At 40.0% G+C, this 25,339-nt stretch overlaps 1 protein-coding gene across 1 annotated transcript; it reads left to right on the top strand.

The window, feature by feature from the left end:
- Positions 1-14,618: 14,618 nt before the first annotated feature.
- Positions 14,619-23,509, top strand: LOC124255527 (T-box transcription factor TBX5-A-like). Its single transcript, XM_046689464.1, has 7 exons — positions 14,619-14,624; positions 19,064-19,311; positions 20,577-20,691; positions 20,958-21,163; positions 21,459-21,505; positions 22,283-22,450; positions 23,346-23,509. The coding sequence occupies exons 1-7, from the start codon at positions 14,619-14,621 to the stop codon at positions 23,507-23,509; spliced, it is 954 nt and encodes a 317-aa protein (XP_046545420.1).
- The last annotated feature ends 1,830 nt before the right edge of the window (positions 23,510-25,339 follow it).

Genomic DNA, 25,339 nt, shown 5'->3' with positions numbered 1-25,339 from the left:
AATCAAAATGGACGCCCTGTCGTCTGCTCAGGCCTGCCGCACGCGCTAGCCGGGGGCCGTGCTATCACAAACAAGGGTCGGGTGTCAAGCTTGACAGGGAGCATGGCAGGGGGCCAGGCAAGCATCCAGCCCACCTGAAAACATGTGTAATTTTAGACCCGTCAACAAATTACAAGCCAATTGTGGCTTGGACAAGGAAGCAAAATATTTATCTGTTGTCGGACTACATGATCCGCCCAATTAATGGCAGGTAACTCCTGCACCGGTATTAGGACAATGCAAATATGTGATTTGATGGAAACCTGAAACATCTCAACAAAAGGTTTGTTTCAGGTTAACGTGTTGATAGGGATCTATCGCAGGTATTCGGCTGAAGCTGCCCGAGACTCGCCCGCGGTACGTACCACGATAGCCGAATATTAAACATTGGGACGACATAGCTCGTGTTTCAGCGATAGAAGTTTGATGTTTTCTCTCAGAAAACAACACTGTTTAGAAATTGAATAAGTGATGATTGATCCATAAAAAACGTCAGTTTTTCGAAATTAAACTGATTTCACGGATATATAAAACCTTTTGTCATTGGACACCTTTGCCGAGGAATATTCCTGCTGTGTAATATGTTTTGTCTTATTCGTATTCTTTACATCAGGATTTTTTTCCAAGATGACACTCCCGTCCCACAGGTTACAAACGTACAGAATGTGTTTGTGAGCCATAGTAAGGCATTTTTCAAAAACTAAAACTAATAACATAAATTATAATAAAGCCAATCATTAAAATCGATGGCATTTTTATTTTATTTTAATAACTGTGATGACGTGTAATGCTGTACTTCGACCCTTAGTCAGTTGGAAGAGTCTTACGATTCTAAGTCACATTAAGTATTTCAGCCACATCGTGACTAAAATAAAATATATATTCATACTGCATAAAGTTAAATTGTAAAAACCTGTCAACGTGGGACAGTAAAACAACTAAATTAACACAGATTTTTGCTTGTAAAACAAGTATAGCAATCTAAAACATTGTCTTATGCATTATAAAATCAGACAAAGATCACCAACAACTTAAGGTAGATCACCATACTAAGGACTATGGGAATAGTAGTTTTGCTTCCTGCATGGACCTAGCTGGATTTACACCATCCCTTCAGTTGGAAGATATGTTACATGGTTAATTAAATGTAATATTTGTAACGTGACTGGTTTTTGTTCAACCAGCGTCATAGTGAATCGATCAGTTCGAGATATCAATCAGATAGGGAAGGGTAGACAGGGAATGCAGACAAACTGAAACATTTGTATGACTGTATCTTTCCAATATGATCACTTTTTGCAAATCTTTTGACGTTTGACAAAACTATAAATCGTATGGAAATATCCAGAGTATTCGCTAGATAACCAGTACTGCAGCAGGATTTCCTGAAAAATGCGGGCCAGTAATCAAAAGTGACAAAACTATGAGTCCATCATGGTAATCATTAAATGCATCTTGTAAAAAATACTGTAGATATAATTGTTATGGTCACATTGTTTATTAAGGTCTTTTGTGCTTGAAGTAGGTACAAGTCAAATATTTACTTTATAACGCAGCCTTCATTTCGCTGACCACGCAAACTTTACTCTTGTTGACTCAAAGAAAACACATAATTACTTAGTATTCTATAAGCAAGACTATTAGCTAAGGTTTTTCACAAGTAACGAGAGATCAGCTATTTTGATCGGCCAAAGCCAAGAGAAATGCACCATCCTAACAGCTTGACCATACATTTCATGTTAACTCATCTTTCAAGACATATGCAACATTTTAGCGTTCCTTATCGGTGTTATTTACTTTGACGCGAACACCTGGTGTCAGAACTGATTTTCCGTATTTTGTATCGCAATTGTACCTTTTACAACCAGTGTAATGTTTCAACGGATAATCGAGGTTCATGAATATTGTATTAACGAGAGAAAAAGGCGAATCGGATTAATTGAACAAAAATGGAGAGAAAACTAAAAAATATATTCAATTGTCCGACGGTGTAAAAACTTTAAAAGTTTAAAAATAGAAAATAAGTGTGAACATATATGACATATCGCAACTTCATAGAATTCATTTTAGTGAGTGAGTGAGTGAGTAAGTGAGTGAGTGAGTGAGTAAGTGAGTAAGTGAGTAAGTGAGTGAGTGAGTGAGTGAGTGAGTGGGTGAGTGAGTAAGTTAATATGTAATTCACATCGGCAATATTTCAGCTACACAGTAACGAGAACAATCTATACATTGCACCTGCAGAAATCTATACCACAAAAACCGGTCGTCAAAGGACAGTAAAAACACCAGAGTATCGCAGATTTGGTTTAAAACCAGCATGTTATAATAGACTGTATCACTACAGAAAACAGTACAATATAAAAAAGAGCTACAGAGCGAAGTAACTGAAGGTAGATCACCATACTAGGGACTATGGGGGACTGACATCACTTTTACTACCTGCATGGTCACCAGCTTCATGTAACACCATCCCTTCAGGTGTTGGCGATTATGGGGAATTTTAGCAGAACATTATCCTACTATTGACTGACTGAGTTTGGTTTTACGCCGCTTTTAGCAATATTCCAGCAACATCACGGCGGGGGACACCAGAAATGGGCTTCACACATTGTGCCCATGTGAGGATTCGAACCCGGGTCTTCGGCGTGACGAGCCAACGCTTTAACCATTAGGCTACCCCACCGCCCCTCCTACTATTGAAGCGATGGTAGATATATATATACATGACATTAAGTAAACATTGATATTTTCACACAAATACATTAATCCGACATTTTCATTAATCCGACATTTTCGTTAATCCGACATATTTCTCTGCAACCACAAGTGTCGGATTAACGAGAGTTGACTGTATATATATATCATTAAGGTGAAATGGGACTTACTTACCCTCTCAGGGGGAGAATTCATTATAGATTAGGGCTTATAACAGTGATTGTGTTACAGCAAAAAACTGTCTAAAAACACAATTGAGTGCTAAATACTGTAGGAAATATGTACTCTGTATGTACCATGAAAACATAACATGTTAAAAGACGATGTACCTGAGTTATTATTATTATTATTATATTGCGGCCTTGAACTGCTATTGATACACAATGTTCATAAAGATTGTGGCTTGGTATATTGGAGCTATAGAGTGGGTGAGTGAGTTTGGTTTTACGCCGCACTCAGCAATATTCTAGCTATATGACGGCCTTCTGTAAATCATCGAGTCAGGACCAGACAATCCAGTGATCAACAACAAGAGCATCGATCTACGCAATTGGGATACGATGACATGTGTCAACCAAGTCACCGAGCCTGACCGCCCGATCCCGTTAGTTGCCTCTTACGACAAGCATGGGTTTCTGAAGATCAGTTCTAACTCGGATCTTCATGCCTGGAAATATAGAAGTGGCATGATTCAAAAGATGTATTTTGAGCCATTTCTCGTCTATGAACCCAATTTTTATGTCTATGTGGAATAGGGAACATACTTTATGACAATGTACAATTTCACTTCAACACTGTTTTGGCTTCGAGAAACGACCGAGCTCATTTTGACAGGTAATGTTCCACAGATTATGATGTTGCATTGTGATACCTTAAGGCTGAACATGCAGTTAGATTAAGCTGGTCGTTGTGTCAGGCTTTTCTTTATCATTACTTTGTTTCTGGTCTGAACATCATCTTAATATCTTTGAGACTAATCGTTTTTCTTGATTGTACATTTTTGTAAATATCTCTTTGTCATACTTTCAGACTCTTCGCGCGTGCGTGCGTGCGTGCGTGCATCAGGCTTGTAAATTCACCTTTTGACGTAAGCCATCCTTTACATTGACAGGTTGATACTAAACAAACTGAAACTGGTTATCCGAGGGTGATGCATTTCATAAGGATATCCACGTTGAGTCCTTTCGACCTTAAACTTGCGGTTGTTTTCAGGATGTAAAAAGTTATATTACGAATACTTTTTGTGGCAAATTTCTCCCAGCACTTCTTAACAGGGTTTGCCATCAACTGACACAAACGCGTTCCCATTCTTTATGGGCATTTTCGTGTATTTTAATCAGGACATTCACAAAAATTGGCAGACACAGGCTCTGATTTCTGATATTGGAATGTCACATACTAAACGCCAAGTAATCCTTTTATGCTGTAGAAGGATGCTGCACCGCAAATCCGTCCCATTATCTTATCTAAGGATAAAATCAGTTCTGCTAAATCTTTAATACTCTGAACCTGAAGTGGCCATAAGGATATCCGCGGCTAATCAGACCAAGGCTGGCCGACACGAGACGCAGGATAAGCTAGACCCTCTAGCGCTCCCGCTGCAGCGAGACGGCCATATGTCAACACTGCACTTACAGTCAACGCATGCGCTCAATCGTCTTCCGGGTCGAGGGGTCGTTCTCATCAGAAGGTGAAGCCTATAATTAGCCGTGATTGTGAGATGGTAAATATATCATATTTCCGTCCAAACATAAACAGATCTCCGCGACTAGTCGCTGCTCCAAGCTATTGCTCTCTTGGCGTTACAGAATCGAGATTTTGACAGGCATTTAATGACATCTTAGTTAGATGTGCACGTGCGTTTTGTTGATGAGCGACGGCGGCCATTCCATACGGGATTCCGTAAGCTGCCGTACAGATGTCGTAAATGTGAATTAAAGAGCTGGCATATGTCGTAAAATTTGAGAGGAATGACACATTATATTTTGATTAGCTTCTATCATGCTCGGGTCATGATAAAGAATACCTGGGTCTTAATGCTACATAGGTGAAACCTGTCGAAAGGGGTATGACACAGAAGAAGTGTTTTCTGAGACCGATAGATTTTATAACTATTACGCCATGGATGCATGGGAGTGTTGGGTTATTGTTTAATGATTATAAAAGATCACTTTTTCAAGCTATTTTGTCAGGTATCTGATCCTTAAAAGGAAACTGACCAGAAAACACAACACAGCTTCACATTGTAGAGGCTACCGTGCTTTGCTTGGCGTTTTGTGTTATTATAATAGAAGTCAATATTGGCCCAGGAGCAGGGGCGCCTCCCTCCCAACGAATATATTTTTTTATAAACACGGAATTGTCAGGGAAAATTCTGATCAAGCACCCAACCAGTGTCCAACAATTACATTTACGCTTACTCTTACACTTAAACTTACATTTACTACACTTCTCCGCAGCCAAAATTGATCCTCGAATACCGACTTCTGTTTTCACTGCTCTGGCAGATAGTGAAGCCAGAGTAAGACCTTATTGTCTCACATAAAATCTCAAAAAATACTTTTGTACTGACGTTTTTCTTTAAATGGTGTATACAATGTACCTGGATGTGAGTAGTAACAATTATATATCAACATTTAAATGACAAATGAATATATTTTAGGGCCAATAGATACTGTGCAAACATAAGATTATCTAGACTAGTTAACCCAAACTAGTTTAATGTCGCAAAGTTCACCTTACAAGTCATGTTCGTCAAATTTCTTCTTTCAAACTAGGTTAACATTATATCTTTCTTCAATTTGGCTTTTCGTAACCAAAATTTCTGGATTTTTTTTCTGGATTTCTCAAAATGCAAGGAACACACGACATCGTCGTGTCCGAAATGTCATCCTCGTTAAGTTGGTAAGTTGGTACGAGTACTTTTTCTTGATGGCCTAGGACTCACCTACGCAACACAGTATCCCCCACACGCCTAGTACACGGCATCACTTCATTGGTATGAAGATGGTTGCACTATAAACAAAGGAAAATGCCAGGCGCCTCTCCACGATGATGCCATAGCCCGAGACTGAGATTACGATAGGCACCTACGCAGGTTGTGGGATTGGAGCAGTTGTTTGGTGCCTTTTAGATAATAATGAAATCACTTATGATTTTTGCTTGTGTATTGATATATTTAGAGGTTTATGTTAAATATATCTCCTTTACGATAATATTTTGGGATACCACACCCACTTAAAGTGTGGTAAGAGTTTGGGAGTTTAACGTTACCAGTGTACAGACTCCTTGCAGATGACTCTAACAGATGACATATTTTCAATGACAAGATCAACAAAAATACATCTTCTCTCCTCTTCATAATTTTTAATAGGTCAAAACACAACGATACACTATTATATTACATTTAAGGTAGCCCATTTTCGGAATATATGTTAGATTTTTATTAGATTTTATTTCTAATTTTGATAATATTTGCAATTTATTTATGGTCCCAGTTACCATGTCCATGGTGTTCTGTGTGGTTCATCTGTGCACATTAGGGAGATTTGGCCAATTTCTAATTACCCACGTCACGAGCTGGAACAAGTGACGAATACCCCACGTGACAGGGAGGCCCGATGGTGGTCAGAAAGTTGAAAAGAGGGTCGAGGTCGTTGATCTTTAGGTCAGATAATTACGATCATGTTTCTGCACTAAACCACTTTCTAGCAACGTAATTATGCCATGTCCGCCGTTTACGTCCGTCCATCTTCCCCAAAACACGGTGTGAATGAATGCAGCGGGGACAATTTTCATTTTGGACATAAATTTGCAATACAAGTTTACATTAAGTAAGTACGAATCGAAGTAACATGTAACAATAATACGTTCCATATTGTGATATTTGATCAATCTACGATTTTATTTCCTCGTACCCCAGTTTTTCTCCTTCTATTACTGCAGAATATGTATCTTCTCTGAAACTACAAGACAAATGAAGCCGAAAATCTGTTCTCGGAATCTTGTACATGTTTACGTACATTGTTCTGATATGCTCAAGCCAAACACGAACGTCAAGAAGTAAACGTCTGAGAGACAATCGAGGAATTTTGAAATCGGTGATAATCTTTCAGTTAAAATTCTAAATGTTGCAACAGGGCCTGTAAATCTCTCGAGGCGCTAAATCCTGTACTCAGCTGGTTCCCGGCTAGCTTTGCGCGCCAAATTGCGATATGCGAGACGATGCCCAGCTTACTTCAGGTACCAGATTTCCGGTGACAAGCGTATATTCAAGAATCAGTTCTGGTTCCAAATTGCGCGACCACCAAATATGACTTTACCAGATAGGACCAAATGTACTCTTGGGAACAATAAAAACATGAAAACAAGTGTACAGCCATGCTTGGCGGGCACAGCTGTTGGCAGTCGTAATAGTTGGCTAATTTGGGAATGATAAGATCGGAAATTTGTTTTTCCTGCAAGTATTATCGGTTCCTGACAACCGTTGTTTGTCACCGGAAGTACTAAGCTCTCGCGAAGTGCCGTGACCTACTTACGGGCCCCATTTCCCGTAAGAAACATTTACAGACGGGTTTTCTTGTCAGTAAAGCCTTTGGTGATTTTGTATATGCAAGTTCCCGTAAAACATTTTGGAAATTAAAGATCTTGTAATCTTAAATACCACTGGATGGGAGGAATGTGAGATGTGAACATGAGACGGTTCGTCCCTTTAAGTATTGCGATACCCGTGGATGACACACGTGACACGGTGAGCCAATCAGGGTGAACGGGTCGTCAGTGCTGCAGCGTACATCGGTCTCGTCTTGTCTTTCTTTTCTGGCGAGAGGTGATATGTCTATCGTATATTTCCGTTTTAAGATCCTTCTTGTAAAGTCTATATGTTCTTAATTTATTTCCGTTTTCAGTGTTCTCGTCATTCCACAGTTCCGTAAAACATTTTTTTCACCTTGTTGTTTCAGTGTTTTCTTTATAGCAGACCCGTGAAGGTCCGGGTTAGAATGAACCTTCAGTAGCCCATGCTTGTCGTAAGAGGCGACTAACGGGATCGGGTGGTCAGACTCGCTGACTGGGTGGATACATGTCATCGTATCCCAACTTCGTAGATCGATGTTCATACTGTTTATCCCTTGATTGTTTGGTCCAGACTCGATTATTTACAGACCGCCGCCATATAGCTGGAATATTGCTGACTGCGGCGTAAAACTAAACTCACTCACTCACTAACCCTTCTCACAACAGCCTTGTGTCGTCATTAATCTTAATGACCGATTTCTGTAATTTTCACAGCTTTCGGTGAATACTGCTTATTGCCTAACGTTGTGTTACGTTGACGTGTATTTACTTTGTAACTGACGATAATGCAATCAAATAAATCAGACAAAGATGCACAAAGATTGTGAATTACGCGTATGTCTTCAAACGGTACTTTGTTTAATTCAAGCGATTGAGTTAAGTGTGTTTAGCGCCGTTTTGAAAATATCTTCAACAAGAAAAGCCTTTGTAAAGGCAACGTTGGAGGCACCTGAGAGTAAATTAAGAATTTAGTGCAAGGGACGTGAGATTGGGCGTGCGTGTGTGTGTGTGTGTGTGCGTGCGTGCGTGTGTGTGAAGCTCATTTCAAGATCATCTCCGTCTATTAGAGACATCCTTCTATAAGAGATCGACACTCGGATCGCAAATACGCAACTCTCCCGGGGTGGGTGGGTGGGTGTTGGGTGTGGGTGGGTGTTGGTTACAGTTGTCTGAAAAAGTGTGTGTATGTGTGTGCGTGCGTGGTGGAGGTCGTCTCCTGGCGTGAGTTTCCTGGAAGAGACTGTTTTGGACGTTAACCTCCTCAGCGACATGCCTCAGTAAGAGGTCTGTGACAGCCATCACAAGACTGCACCCACGGAAACGCTCTTTGCATCCGTTGGTAAGTAAGGCATTTTAAGTGCGCTTCGTACAGACGATAGGTTCGCGCGTGGCTCGGCGAGAAGACGTTCCTGAAATGAACATATTTCAGGGGAATGAAAACAGTTCTTGAATTGTGAATTAAGAGCAAGAATTATATGTGAATGAATGAAAGAAATAAAGAAAAAGAACAAAAGAAAGAAATACATATGTGAATGAATGAAAGAATAAATGATACACCACGGCCATTCCTCCCCAAACATGTTAAAGAACGCAAAACTATCGGTAAAACACATGTGTTAGCATCAGCTGTCCTTTTTTTTAAAAATCTACTTTCAGAATTTTTTTTAAATTAGTAACTAATTCAGATATCTTATTGCATGTGTGGAATGGCATGGACATTGACAGAATGTTAACTGACACTGTCACAGACCCCTCAAATACAGAAAGTTTAGAACTATCACAAGGCGTTGTAAACACCTTTCCAGTTTTGTCATATACTAAGATCAACAAGAAAGAAAGAAGTTTTAGAACTATAACACTCAAGCATCACAAGCATCACTGGCGGATCAGAACAGATATGTCATATTTTTCACACACCTCAAAAACACCCTAACACATTTTTTTAAAATTATAAAACTATCACTATTACTTGCAAACACCTTTCACCTGATGGAATATTCCCCTCATAAAAATTAAAGGTGTATGTGAAAGATGTTTTAGAACAATAACTAGAAACACTCAAACAACGCCCTGTAGTATTTCAATGGCAGATCGGCGATATGTCATATTTTTCACACACCTCAAATACAACCTAACAAAAATTTTTTCGTTTTAAAACTATCACTATTACTTGCAAACACCTTTCAACTAAAGGTATATTTCCCTTCTAAAGATTAAACGAATATGTGAAAGAAGTTTTCAGCGATATAATTTATTCTTTCTTCGCTGTACTGAGAATTGGAAGCTAGTGACCTAACACTATTACTTGCAAACACCTTTCAACTAAAGGTATATTTCCACCAGAAATGGGCTTCACACATAGTACCCATGTGGGGATTCGAACCCGGGTCTTCTGCGTGACGAGCCAACGCTTTAACCATTAGGCTACCCCACCGCCCCTCAAGAGACACACTATTTTTAGTTCGTTATAGCCGTAGTTTGGAACATGCATTTTGACTAATATATACAGGAAGTGACAGGCACCAAACAACAGTTCGTAATAAGCGTGTTCGTCACAACCGTAGTTTACTGTAGATAGTTTTCTTTATATCTCATAAGTGTGGCAATTCGGGCGATATGATAATGTTGTGATAATTATGCGCTGATCAAGTGGGTACGATTCCTCAAATGGGTACAATATGTGGAACCACATTTTGGTGTCCCCGGCTGTGATGGTGTTGGAATATTGCTAAAAACGGCGTGATCCTTTTATTTCATAAAGTGAAGTATATAAGTCGGTTATGAATGCAACTCCCTCTCATTACATTTAGCAGCAAATTTGGTGCACTCGAATTGCAAGTCAGTTTACACAAGATGTTTCCTGACATAACAGTCAGATAGCACAACTACATATATAGATAAGGGCGAGAATTTATGGAGGTGAGCTTCTTAATTTGAGGAAGACGACTATTCTGAATCTATTCTTACTCCTTCATCAGGTGAATGTGAAACAACAACAATGATTACAGTTAATTGGAGCTAAACATTGCCATGGCTCGCAACACCATCAAACATCTCTGGGACTATCTTTTGAGCTGGAGATCCTCCTGTTTAAAGTTGGCAGAAATTTACGCATGTAGTCCACGACAGAAGAATCCGATTCTGAGAATTCGACGCTTGAATGCCGGGAGAGCTGGCAGATGCTACCCGTCCGAATGGTATCTGACCGCCTCCGTGGTGAAGTGGTTAGAGCGTCCGCCCGGGAAGCAGAAGGTCGCGGGTTCCATCCCGGACGCGTCATTCCAAGACGACGTTAAAATATGGTACTTGCTGGTCCCTGCCTTGTGCTCGGCATTAATGGGTACAACAAGGACTGGTCTGCTCGGAGTCAGTTTAATGTGTCTGAGTAGGGTATTCATGCTTAACTGCGGCATGGTATCTCAGTGAGCTAGCACTCTAAAACCAGGGCTAGTACAAGCAGCCACACATACACATGCACACGCATGCACGTCGTCATATGAGCGAAATATTCTCAAGCACGACATTAAACCCCATTTCACCTCACTTCACCGAAGGGGCGGTGGGGTAGCCTAAAGGTTAAAGCGTTGGCTCGTCACGCCGAAGACCTGAGTTCAATTCCCCACAATGTGTGAAGTCCATTTCTGGTGTACCCCGCCGTGATATTGCTGGAATATTGCTAACAGCGGCGTAAAACCATACTCATTCACTTCACCGAAGGGTGTCTACACAAGGCACTGATGTGGTTGCCAGTGGCAGTTCATACAATCATAACAATCATTATTTGAGAACTGTGTGACAATCATATTTTTGGCGCAGTGATGATGATCCTACGTTAAGGTATTGGGTATTCCGCAAGTAATTGCAAGTTAATTGATTGCAAGTAAATTGTTACCAAATTTCTATTTCATATTTTGGGGGTTGAAGCATAGTAAAATATAATACGGCTACCGTTTTAACATGCGAAATTCCGTTTTCAAAGCGAGCACAACAGAGGGTTGTGTTTTCCTACTGATATAAAAATGATCAATGTGTACATTCGCGTATTGGGAGCCTCTAACCTGCAACGAGAGTTGTTTTTTTCAGTAAATAGACGTGTGAATAGAGGATTGGCAAGGCAAACTGACAAGGTAAACACGATGTTTGTTACCTGCAGTCACAACCAAAACACCTTTCAAAACATCCACGTCTTGTGTGCAACTGTAACTGAAACTTACATTTAGAATGCAGATCGAAATCCTGCTTCTGCTGTAGCTGTGACGTCATAGTGGAGAGACGTGCGCGATTTTTCTTTGTTTTCCTTCCCTATTGTATTCATCTACATGAAAATGAAGTAATTTTGCATTGTTCTTGAGCATGTCCTGCTTGACTGTATTAATTGTGTTCATCACAAGGGATAAATATTTCAATGTGAAAACAGTTAAGGACCTTTTTACTTGTGTTTTTTTATGTTTTGTAATTAGATAAATGTTTTATGATTGGTAATTTAACTGATATTGTTAGTGGCTGTATCCTCGAAGGGGGTTAAAGTCCTGTAAAATTATTGTCCTCTTGAGAGGGTACGTAAGTCCCAAAACTTTTAAAGTCAATTTAGCTCTACCAAATTTCGTAATCGTAGAATATTTGTTGTGTTATAATGGTTAAATATCAGAACAATCGCCAGTGGCTGCAGGATGGTGTAAATCCAACTAGATGTACTCGTGTGTATATCGTGAATGGCCAGTACGACATCGTCTTATAATGACCTCCTCAAATCTGGACTGACAACCCAAGTATTTCATGTAATTTATTGATACCTACTTGAGTGTCCCACTTCTTCTGCATCAGATCACGGATATAAGATCTTATGGTAACTTTGCACGAGTTTGACCATCACCTCTTGTTTTCTCAACACTGAATTGTTCATCAGTTTGTAGAGGTTTTTCTCGAAATCGCTGGTGGCCTTTTTCGCAGCTCGGTGCAGCAAATGTCGACAGCCAAGTTTCCCCCACACGTTCTGGGCGTGGTCGTAATCGTCCTGGGAGATGGTGGAGTTGGTTAAGGCGCTGTAAAAGCAGTCGATGGGGGGTAGTTGGGTCTCGTCGAACTTAGACCAATCGTCCATATACTCGTACGGGTACACGCCCTATTTGAGCAGCAGAGGTAGAGTCGCCGCATCGGTGTATCGATCGGTGATGGCGAAGGTATCGTTGGCTTTGACCAAACTATCGAGCGATGACAGGAGGAAGTGAGCACTATAGAAAAGTCTCAGACCGTTGAGCAAGAACTAGATGTATTTTTCCGTGTTGTTGGGGATGCACGTTAACTTGCCCTCGATGTTCGAGATGGACTGCATGATCAAGTGAGCATCGTACCCTCTCAAATTGTGAAACACCACGGGGATGGGGATGGTTTGGGGATCGATTCTAAGCTGGAGGTTGCACGCGTTATGGGCGGCGCATCGGACGACCACGTACCCGAACCCGCAGACTTGGTGTTCTTGCGTTTTGTACGTTCTGTGTCTATATAAATGATATACTGTATAATACTTGCAAATGTATGAGATGCACATTTGTTCACTTTCCAGCACACTGTATATATCCGGTAATATCCTCTCTCTCTCTCTCTCTCTCTCTCTCTCTCTCTCTCTCTCTCTCTCTCTCTCTCTCTCTCTCTCTCTCTCTCTCTCTCTCAAATGGATCACAGGAATATTCAAGCGTTCCTTTAATGTTTTCCAGTTTTCCTCACCAGCTTTGAATAGCGCTGTGCTCATGTTAACTGGAAAATAATAAAGGAACGCTTGAATTTTCCTGTGATCCTTTATTTGTTTCTCTCAGTATATATCAACACTGTATATGTTGGACAATAAAATATGTTTAAACTAAACACATGGAATACCGATTCCAGCTGACTTAGTTGGCTTGGTGATCACCCCTGTAGGTGTTGTGACAACACTGACGTATTTCATGCAGTCGCAGTTCACACTTTGCCTACTTCAGCCTCCCCCAATCATTCACCTGTCTCTAGTTCCGTACATGGAAACCACGCCAGCGGTTGAAGGGATGGTCATGTAAATCGAACAAGGGGCTATGCGGGTGGTAAAGGCACTATAAGTCCCCATGGCCCCTTGTGTGGTGATCTACCTTCAGTTGCTGGCTATCTACATTCCGTTTTTCATAGTATATTGTTCTAGTTAATGATATCTTTTTATTATGACATGCTAGTTGTAGCTTAATATCTGTGATATATCAAGTAAATTTACTGTCCATCGACGACAGGTTTTAATCTTGAAAATGTATTCATCAACCGACATTGTAACTATATATACAAACAGGGCTCAGGAGGGACAACAGTAAAATACATCATCACCATCATCATCATCATCATCATCATCATCATCATCATCATCATAACATTTATATAGCGCCAATTCCGGTCCAAAAGTACTGCTCAGTAGCGTTCTCCGAACAACTCAAGAATAAAAAGTTAGACACTGTATGTTTTCTTAAAAAATATGTCTTCGCTTTAGATTTGAAACTCTTCAGGTTGTCAATTGCCCTTAACTCCAAGGGAAGATGATTCCAGGGAGTTTGTCCTTCCACCTGAAATGATCTATCCTCAAACCTGGTACTGGACTTAAAGTGTGGGGCAACAAGAAGACCAAGATTTTCAGATCGGAGACTTTGGTTGGGCTGATATCTGGTGATCAGGTCAGATAGATACTTCGGAGCTAGGTTATTGAGACACTTGAAAACAAAAAGGTTGAGTTTGTATTGGATTCTGTCTGATATGGGAAGCCAGTGTAATCTCTGCAGAACAGGAGTTATGTGAGAGTATTTCTGTGATCTGAAGACCAGTCCAGTCTTCGGTTATAGCAAAGTGAAAGGGAGCACTGATTTGAGCTCTAATAACCGTAGTTCGTTATATTTTTGATATGCCATTCGATTAAAACATACAACATGTGTCCGGAACAAGAAAAACGCCGTTCGTAACATCCGTTAGTTCGTTATAAGCGTGTTGGTTGTAAAGGTGGTTTACTGTATATGTTCGTGGGTGATCCACAGGATGCTGTGGCAGGAGTTGACTTGGATATGATCTGATGAAGCTGACTCATAGGCGGATCCAGAGAGGTGGGGGTGGTCTTTTTCTTTTTTTTAATGACAGCATCCCAGTTCTCACCTGCATCGCCTTCTCTAATTGGCTGACAGTCGTGATAGGAGCTATATTTCTTTCACCTTTGGTGACGGGTGTGTCACTTGTGAAGGCAACACGTGGAAGAGTACACTAGATCGATCGACAGTGGTCAGTTTACAAGCATGGAGGTAAGTGGAATAATATTTTTGGGATTTGTATCATGTTTTCTAAACTACTGTTTGAAAATTCCGGTGCGTTGTATCCACAAGGAGTGTCATTTGAGTATATGGTTAAGGTTAGGCGTGTATTCGCGTTCAATGCATTATGTTCTTTTGAGAGACATACATGCTGAGGTCACAAGAATGTAAAATACATTGCACACTCATTTGGGTACATGGCTCAGTTTCTGGGTTTTAGTAAGTTAAAGGATAATTTGCGCAGCTGAAACGCACTTGGCACAGAAATTTGGTAGATTTTGACATGAAGGAATAAATCGCACATTCATGGCACAATCTTTTAAGGGATGCATTGTTCAGCCAATGGAGTGAGAATGGTTTTACCCCGCTTTTAGCAATATCCTAGCAATATCACGGCGGAGGACACTTTAGAAATGGGCTTCACGCATTGTACCCATCGCAATCAAGGAATAAATCGCACATTCATGAAGGAACATGACACAATCTTTGGGCATTGCACAGTTAAGGGATGCAAGTTCAGTCAATGGGCTAGGTGCAAGTTCAAAAGGCATATTCATTTGGTTGGTGTACAGTGGAGAAATGAACTGCACTCATGTGGGTACATGACATAGACTTGGGTATTGCCCAGTGAAAGGATGCATAGCACAGCCATTGAGGTTTGTGTACCGTCATCGGAGTAAAAGAGAACATGGGGCAGACATCAACAGAAGCATTGCTCAGACAATGGATGCATAGTTAAGTATAGGGGATGGTGCATGCGTAAAAGAAGCACAGTGCAGTCATCAGTGGGTGGGTGTTCAATCAGTGAGTATGTGTACAGTCAGTGGGGATATGTACAGAAAGTTTGGTTTCTGTTCAGTCAGTGGGGTATCTGTACAGTTCAAGGGTCTGTTTATTCAGGGTACATTTATTGGGCAATGGAAAAGTGTTTGAGAATTGTACAAAGTGAACAAGAAAGAAATGTACAGTCACGGTCAAATCTTTGAAGGGCATTTGGAAGTGGAAGACATAAGAAAAGCAAGATTTTTGGATGTCAACACTTCTTTATTGCGAATAACACGACCTTTCGGAGTGTATGCTTGCTCCTTCATCAAGTGACAGCTAGGGAGCATAAGGGGGATATATATATATATATATATATATATATATATATATATATACACACACATGGGCACTTACAAAGTAAACATGTATAACAAGTTTAACAATTGTTGAGGAAAGAATATGTAATAAAAAACATGAGGCCAGTGATACACTAAAACAACATGGTAATAGATTTGATGGGATATAATACAAACACGAGGAGGCCAGTGATTGTACAGTGATTGTACAGAGGGATTGTATCAAACGTGCCAAATATCAAAACAGCTGATATGTGATGGTTTATGCAATGCAAAGAAGCATACTCATTATATTTACACATGAGCATTAGCAAAGCACCATTTGAGTCCAAGGGCAAGTTTCAAGATTGAGGTCAAAAACAGGCGATCATACCCTAAACTTATTGAAATGGAGATGTACAGGAGGTGCTACACACAGTGTCTCAACGACGACAGTGAATAAATATTGACTTTTTTGACGTGTCGAGACGTAGACTTTCAGAAAATGCATGGTGGCAAGTTATTAGTATGCATGACGCAAGGATGTCCTTTAGCAACTTGAACACGGTTACTAGTCGAATTGTGAGGAAGCACGCGGCCACCGATGAAGTAAAGGATCGCCCAAGTCCTGGAAGGCAGAGGATGACCAATGGTTGTGATGAGCGAGTCCCAAATCAAATTATCCATGCCGAAAAACTACACTGACAACAGACACTGGGAGTTCAACAAGGCTAAAGGCTGCTGGTCTCAGGGAACGTCGTCAGATTGGACGTCCCTTCATCACAAAGGCACTGGTAGGAACGTCTAATGTGGCGCACTCTCTATGACAACTTACACTTGAGTATGGTTAACTGGCCGGATAAACGTCGCTATCTACTACACGTTACCGACGGCCAAAGACGCGTGTGGAGACGTTGTAACGAGTTGTATCACCAGGATGGTCCAGTAGCCGTTGTAGGTTTGAACATTACCATAGCCTTCAAGGAGCCCCGATATCAATGCCATCGAACATCTTTGGGCTATCTTGGACGCCAAGTTAGAGCAAGAGAACTTCTGTTCATACAATTATTTGAGAAATGCGTAACAATAATATTTGTGGCGTAGTCATGGTGGCCATACTTCCGGCATTGTTGATAAGGTTCACTCCCATAATGACTACTCCCAATTTGACTCACCGTCCAATACACAATCTGTCCCAGGTTCATACAATATTTATTCAGCTAATTACATAACAATGTATACTAAGTCTTCAACAATAGGTATTCATGTTTTCATGAACTTCAAGAACTTCAAACCAACTGTCTGACAAACAGATCTGTGGCGTAGTCATGGTGACCACAATTCCGGTATTGTTTTTATTTTTTTTTTTTTTTTTTAAAATATAAAGTCTTCCATCATAACATTCGTTACATAATGACACATACAAATACATGAATATAATCATCCAATATATCAGGCTGTGACACAGTTAAACCTCCGATATATAATGGTGTATAGGGTGTTGTGTGTAGTGCCACATCCAACATATCATGTTTTATCAACGTGCACAGCATGCTGTATTCAGTGTTGTATATGGCCTCATATCAGACATAGCATGTTGTATATGGGTCACAACCAACATATGTTGTATATTGCGCAACTTCCAAAATAAGTTGTATATAATGTCATATCTGATATATCATAAGTATATAGTATTACATCCCATATGTCATGTTGTAAATAGCATCATATATGAACATATCATATTGTTTATAGCACCACATCTGACATATCAAGCTGTATATTGTGTCACATCCAACATATCATGTTGTATATTGCATAGACATTCAACATATTTTGTTGTATACGGCGCCACATCTGACATACCACGTTGTATATAGCGCCACATCTGACATATCATACTGTATATAGTGCAACATCCGACATAGCATATTGTATACAGTGTCACGGCCAATCTATCGTGTTGTACATAGTGTATTATCTGATATACATTGTAAATATGTCTTATCTAACACATGTTGTATATAGTGCCACAATTATTCTGACATGTCATGCTGTGTCTTGTGTCACATCCAATGTGTTGTGTTATATATTGCGCAACATCCGGCTTATTGTGTTGTATATTGTGTCTTATATCCAACCTATAATATGTGTTCCCAAAGTTACACCAGTGCCATTAACTAACTAGTCAATATATAACTAAAACAAAGATAATTTTTCAAAAGGGGAAACAGATCAAGATTTTACAAAAGAAGCGGTTGCTGCATACACAGGTCAGGTTTGAATACTGGGATAATGGATGCCATTTATTAGCAAATGTCTTCATTTTATTCTTCCTTTTGGCAATTAAGCTTTCAACAGAAAAAATATCTTTTAAAGTCTTTATAAAGTTATCGCATTTTGGAATGTTGTTTTTCAAAGAAGAGACATAGATCTGTCTTTTTGCTGAAATGATTATATGATTAAGTAATGGGTTTTACTTAAGGAGCCAAAATACACCAAATATTTTGTCAAATTGACTTTTTGTATCAAATAAGTGTTAATCCAAATTTGAAGATCCTTCCAAAACTTCTTAGTTTCACTACATTCCCAGTAAACATGGCACAAGTTTTCATCTTCATCTTTACAAAAGCTGCATGAGGCGCTCTGGATAAGGTTCATTTTTAAAAGTTCCTTTTTGGTATAGATAATACCGTGTAAAACTTTATATTGGAACTCTAAGAGTTTTACATCATTAATGTCTTGTCTGTAAGACTTAAAAATCATTGGCCAATCAAAGTCAGTATCTTCAAACACATTCTCCCTTTTATGATCAGATCTGTGGCGTAGTCATTGTGACCACAATTCCAGTATTGTTGATAATAACGTGTTTGTGTATTCCTCTCTGCATGTAAATTGCGACTGAATGTGAGGTTCAGCTGCCATTTTGCTAAGCTGAATTTTGGTTTTCATACACAACACTATGTAGTGTGTTTCTAATTTAAATTATCATGTAAAATGGCCGTAGTGCTTGATTAATGCTCATGTGCACATTGGCTTGTGTGAGTCCACGTTGAAATCCCAGCTTCGGTCGAGCCATGATTTTCCATTATTTGTAATGCATGGTAGACGCGAAATGGAATAATGCGTTGCTTGGAAGTAGTCCAGGGGTCATCTTTAAAGACCAATTTCTTACAAATTCAACTTAAGATATATATATATATATAAAACAAGAAATATATATATACAATAAAATGGCCCTCAAAGGTTTCCGTACTTGTGAAAAACGGTAAATTGCCGCTGAATTGTGTGCTTACAAATATGTTAAAGGACCAATTGCTTTCTCCACAGCTTCCTCTAGACTTGAGTGTCAGAAAGACTACCATCGATGACGTAACGCCCGGCGACGACACTGGCATATCGACCAGTGGCGACCCCCCACCGCCTTACATCGACGGCACTGGCTTCATCGCGCACGACGTCAGCATCCCTTCTGTTACCAGGCACGATGGGGAAGTTAGCATGTCTCTCCTTGATGCCCATATATGGGAAGCATTCAGCCATAATGGAACAGAAATGATCATCAATAAGACTGGCAGGTAAAGCTTTCCATGGGATGAAACATACCCACACATACATGCCTTTGTCTTTTCATCCTTTATTTAGATTTATTACTATCATTGTTAAAACTGTGTATTGGTACATAAATTGTATTGCAATGTATTACGATTCTGGTTATATTGCGATAGGTGTTGTGATATGTTAGGAGCTGAAGTGTTTGACGGTGAGTGACTGATTGTACATAGTCTGTTCCTACATACTCATGACAGGGGTGTGAAACCACAATCAATGTTCTTTATGTGCCGAAAGGGAAATCTGAACAGCGAAATTCGGCTCGATTTGACTCTGCAGCCTTGAGTCTGGAATCAGCAGTGACTTATATAGTACATAAGATGCATAGTCAGTGGTAAAAGTCAACTTAGATCATATTCTGGTTTCTTGTATGGGATTTTTGTAAAAGCAAGAAACTCCTTTACTCTTTCAAGATCATATTCTGGTTTCTTGTATTGGGATTTTGTAAAAGCAAGAAACTCCTTTACTCTTTCAAGATCATATTCTGGTTTCTTGTATTGGGATTTTTTAAAAGCAAGAAACTCCTTTACTCTTTCAAGATCATGTTCTTGGTTCTTGTATTGGGGTTTTGTAAAACATGAAACTCTTTTACCCTTTGAAGATTATGTTCTGGTTTCTTATACTGGGATTTTTAAAATCATGAAACTCCTTTACTCTTTGAAACGGCGTGAGATGCTGTTCAAAGTGGCGTTGAACCTCAATGTTGAACAAACATTATGAATAACGGGTTCTTTTATGACCTGACTGCGACAAGGGTACTAGGATCTGTATTGAAACATTTCTTGAAACATTCGGCACTATAACCATTTACCATTTACCGTTAACTACACTAAAGGTGAAACTAAAAAAATGTCATTAAATGGCGTTAAGACTTGATCTTATAATATACTGGACAAAATAATGTAAGGATATTGGTATTTTTATGATTGCTATTTTATCAGTGTGGCAATGAATAAATAGATCATTATTCAGAATTTCAAAATTTACATATATCCCTAACTATTTTTGTCCAGTATATTTCTCTACATATACCATATAAGCTTCCATGCTGAATATTAGCAATCACGTGATCTGTTTAGACGAATGTTCCCACACGTGACAATCTCTGCTTCCGGTTTAACTCCATCCGGGCTCTACAACGTCTGGCTTGAAATTCTGCCTGCAGACGGGAGAAGGTTTCAGTACGTACAAAACAAGTGGCTCCCCGTCAGCCCTGCTGACCCCTGCAAAGCCTTCCCTCCTACCTCCACCTGGACTCGCCAAACACAGGGGCGTTCTGGATACAAAAGAAAATCTCCTTTGCACGCCTTAAACTCACGAACAACCGAGATTCTGCAGTTGGAAATGTAAGTAGATGTTTCACGAGCAAACATTAAATTACATTAATATTTGTATGTTGGTGTAAAGATGTTTTAGTACTACTACAACGGGCCAGGGAGAACCCGTGAAGAACCAGGTTGGAACTGATCTTCAGCAAACCATGCTTGTCGTGAGAGGCTCGCTGACTTGTTTGATGCAGGTCATCACTGGCTTTAACGTACATGTTATTTTTGTAATATATCGTGTATTTGATATATCATCAAATAAGATCTTATTGGTCATGTATGCACAGGTAATGCTGCAGTCCATGCACAAATACAAGGTCCAGATTCTCATCAGAGAGACGGGGAAGGACATCAACGTCATACCGCCCAAAACGTTCACGTTCCCAGAGACCACGTTCATGGCCGTCACGGCATATCAGAACAGCCTCATCACAAAGCTGAAGATTCACAACAACCCTTTCGCGAAAGCCTTCAGGGACAAGCACATTAGAAAGTAAAATATTTGTTACGCCGCAGTCTGTGTTCTTCCAGTGTTAGTTGATTTGTCAGTACCATATCTGTGCTCATGGGTTTCATCAAAGAGGTAAATGCTAAATCCTGGACGTTAAGACATTCCTTCCCACATTAAAATGTTGCAAGCGCTTCTCACTCACTAACGCCACCACCAATTTACCGATTACATGTCAATTGTATGAAGAAAGATTCTGAATCACGAACTGGCTGCTTCCTTCTAGAATTCAGCTCGTGACTGACCTGACTCTGATTCAGACTTTATCTATATTTTTCAGAAACTACCAGAAACAATCTTGTGTCTCTACAAGATCCTTTCCTGCCGGTAAGTGCAGAACTCCTCAATTGTGTTGATAAATATATGTGAAAGTTTACGGATGTCACAAACAATTTCAATCTTTGGCTTTCGTTATATGTTTCAAAGTAAACTGCCCGGCAAACGAAACTGATGGTTATTCTGTTGTGATCCACTTGATATGGGTGTCATACTTGGGGTTGGTTCTTGATTGATTGTTGTTTAACGCCGCACTAAGTAATATTCCAGCTATATGGCGACAGTAAATAATCGAGTCGGAGCCAAACCATCCAGTGATCAACATCATGAACATCGATCTACGCAATTGGGATACGTTGACGTGTCAACCAAGCCAGCGAGTCTGGCCATCTGATCCTGTTAGTCGTTAGTCGCCTCTAACGACAAGCATGGGTTGCTGTGGATCATTTCTAACCCGGATCTTCACGGGTTGCGGTTTAGACCTTAAGTCGACATTGTTTAGGCAACTGTTTTCAGTACAATAACGTTTGGATAACATTTTTTGTAATTTTGGGCAAATCTAGCTTTCAAGTGTACACCTTTTACTCGGTTGTTTACATGGAATGTCAGCCTCGAGTGTCTCACAGTCCCCATGGGCAATATGATTTTCCTTTTCCCCTAGCCTTACTATAATGCTATGTCCTCACAGAAAGCAAGTTCAGATTTTCCTCAGGTTAAGATCATCTAATTTGGGCTTCTCTATCAAATTATAGTTGAATGGTTTTATCAAAGACATATCATCTTAAAGACTACGTATTAGTCGCAACTTTACGATGTGTATATTTCTAGGGAATCAGGACAGTTCACACAACAACAGGAAGCGGAAGCGTGAGCCATCAGAGGAAGATGCAGCCATTAAAGACCGCGCAGGTCACACAGGAGGGATGAATGCTGTAGGCCAGGCAATGTCAAGGACGAAGATGGATCTAGCTACCGACTATGGGTGGGATATGATGCGTGAGTGACTCTTTTCCCAGATATTTGGCGTGACGAGCGGACGCTTTAACCACCATTCTACCCCTCAGCGCCCATGGCTTGATGGGCTGGAATGTCACGCTCGTGAATCGCTGTCCAAAATGTCAATGGATTTTGGCGCTATTATCTAAAAGCCTTGTCATAATGCGTGAAAGCTACTGAGTGTGGCATGGAACAACAAATTTTATTATTTGTTTCACGCGGTTCCTAATACTTGTTTGAAACGTAGCACTAGAATGAAGTCCTTTAAGTGTAGAAGAAACACGTCCGATTGTTTTTCCTTTCTTTCTTTCGATTTGTTTAATCTTATGCATAAACTGAAATATAAGACTGAAACAAACAGAATCTGTTTTAAACAAAATGTCCACGACCCTACGAAACGAATGCGAAACATCTTGCTGGCTTACGATCACGCTTTTGTACCCTTGGACGTTAGCAATAGATGCTTGTCGAAAGAGGCAATTAACGGTATTGGGTGTTCAAACGTGCCAAATTGGTTGATGCATGACATCGTTTCCCATTGGCGATGCTCATGATTTCCATCACTGGATTGTCTTGTCCAGACTCTGTTCCATTCTTTGAAAAAGTGTGTTTCCCGACTCGGATATTGGACTTCAGAGTAATAGACAAGTAAGGAAATGATATGAGTTCAGGACATATCATTGGTTGTTTATTTATACGACTTGTAGGTGCCATTGTGTTATTTCGAGATCTCTCGTTTTACAGCGTCTGAGCGAGGCAGTCGTCCCATGTGTGATATCGGCCAACATACGGGGTTATCTCCCCTTTACGGACCCTTTCACCACCAGACGTCTCCAGCGGCCGGCGGATTCTGTCCCCTCCCCTCACTGATGTACCCAGCACGTTACTTACTCAGCCCAGAGGTTTTCCTCCCGCACCCCAGCAGCTACTCACTACCCCACCCAGTCAACACGTGTCATCCGCAAAGGTACACTCCGTCAAATCATTATAAAGACTTGTCATAGGATGGAGGGTATTGAGACGGTTGATGATGACGAGATCTCTGTGAATAAGTGTTGAGGGAGATATTTCTGTGCATGTCGTCGATCAAAATGGCGAACTTCGTCGTACGTGAAACAGCATACAGGTGTTCTGAGCGAGTGAGTGAGTGAGGTTAGTTGTACTCGGCATTAGCAATATCCCAGCAACCGTGTCTTCAAGTTGGGTGTGAGCAACAAGCACGTCGCACTCCTTGCATGATGCTTGTGACATCTCCCTGATACTGACGCTATACAAGAGAGGTGAGACAGATACGTGCACGCCACGTGTTAGCTATAGTAGTGCTGGCAACAATTTCGTTATGTTTGCTTCGTGTTAAAATTGTATCTTATTTTATCATTGTATATTATATTACAAATAAACTACAATATCTTTTTAACCTCATATGTTTGTGTTTCGAGAACGATTTTGGTGTTCAACTATGTAGGCTACATTCTACTCCACGTGTGAAATAAAGTCAATTCATCTTTTCGTTGGTTCATTCATGCCTGTTCTAAATACATCCTATCGCATGATAGACTTGACAGACGATTCAAAGACGCTAGACAAGATCTACTTTCTAAGACAAAGACCAAAGAGATTGCCTGCAACAGAATAAAGTTGCAGTAAATATACTGTTTGTAAATGTTGCTTATGATAATTAGAAACAAAATGTAAATGTACAAAGTTGAGAAATTGGACTGTTTACATACCACTTTTAACCCCCTCTACACATGCGGTCTTCTCTCAACATTCTACGGTGCACGAGCTTTCCGTGCATGCGACACGACATTAAAACACAACTGAATTGTTCGCATTATGCGCTCATAAAATATTTACTGATAATTTTGGTCTCTTAAGGTAGATGGATGGACTTCACGTTGCTCCTTTGCACAAAGAATTCTTAGGTTTACAACTCTCAGAAATCCTATACAGTATCGCAGATTAGGATAGTCGCAGTGCTAAAATCGCTTTGTGCAACGGGCTGTGTTTCGCAAAGAATTTTCGCAATACAGCAGGCATACCTTTGTATTAAAGAATAGGATTGAAGACATGATGTATGGATCGACAACTTCTTTGTTACAACGAGGAGTGGTGTATGTAAGTGAGTGTGATGCTGACGATGTGTCTTGTGTTTTATAACTGCCTTCAGACCGTTGTTTGTCACACCGACGTGTCATATAGTCACAGTTTAGCGTCAAGAGGTATCCCGTCCCTACTGATGTCGCGAAAACAGGGCGAGCATCCTAATACGGTTCAGGTTATTTTTGTAAATAATAAATATAGCTCAAGGCATCAGTACGAGTCTCATCCACCCCCTGTGGTTTTAACAAGCAAGACGTTCACACCTTAACAATTAATGCCCTTTCTTTCGATCTGTCGTACTGCTCTATGGTTTGAAAATATCAAGACGTTTCTTCATAACTGATTTCTTGTGACTAAAGCTAAAACAAAGTGTAAGTGTATAAGAATATTTAAAGAGAAATTCAGCAATTAAAATCCTTACCTCTTGTTATATTATACTGGACACTCGTGTGTTTTTGAAAATCCCTCAATTTGTACAACCCAGTGGCTGGTCTCAAAAGTTGAACATATTCTTAAAGATCAATTTACCCCAAACTGGCACAATGACATTAATTCTAGCCCCAAGTGAATTTACTATCAGCACCTGAAGCCATTTCCTAATTTTCCATATCTCCTCCTTCCAAAACGTATTTCTTAACCATTATTGAGATTTAGAACATGTAACCATAGTTTACCTATTGAGATGGGCCATTCCAAGGGACGAGAGAACGTGTCAACTATGCACTTTTAAAAGCATCGCAGATGAATGGCATTATAGTTTTCATTGTAAAGCAATAGATACTTTGA

Source organism: Haliotis rubra, unplaced genomic scaffold, assembly GCF_003918875.1.
Source record: "Haliotis rubra isolate DU_JTF1 unplaced genomic scaffold, ASM391887v1 Scf602, whole genome shotgun sequence".
Classification (NCBI taxonomy): Eukaryota; Metazoa; Mollusca; class Gastropoda; order Lepetellida; family Haliotidae; genus Haliotis; species Haliotis rubra.
Note: the sequence above shows the minus strand (reverse complement) of the source record. Positions and strands in the feature narration are given on the sequence as shown.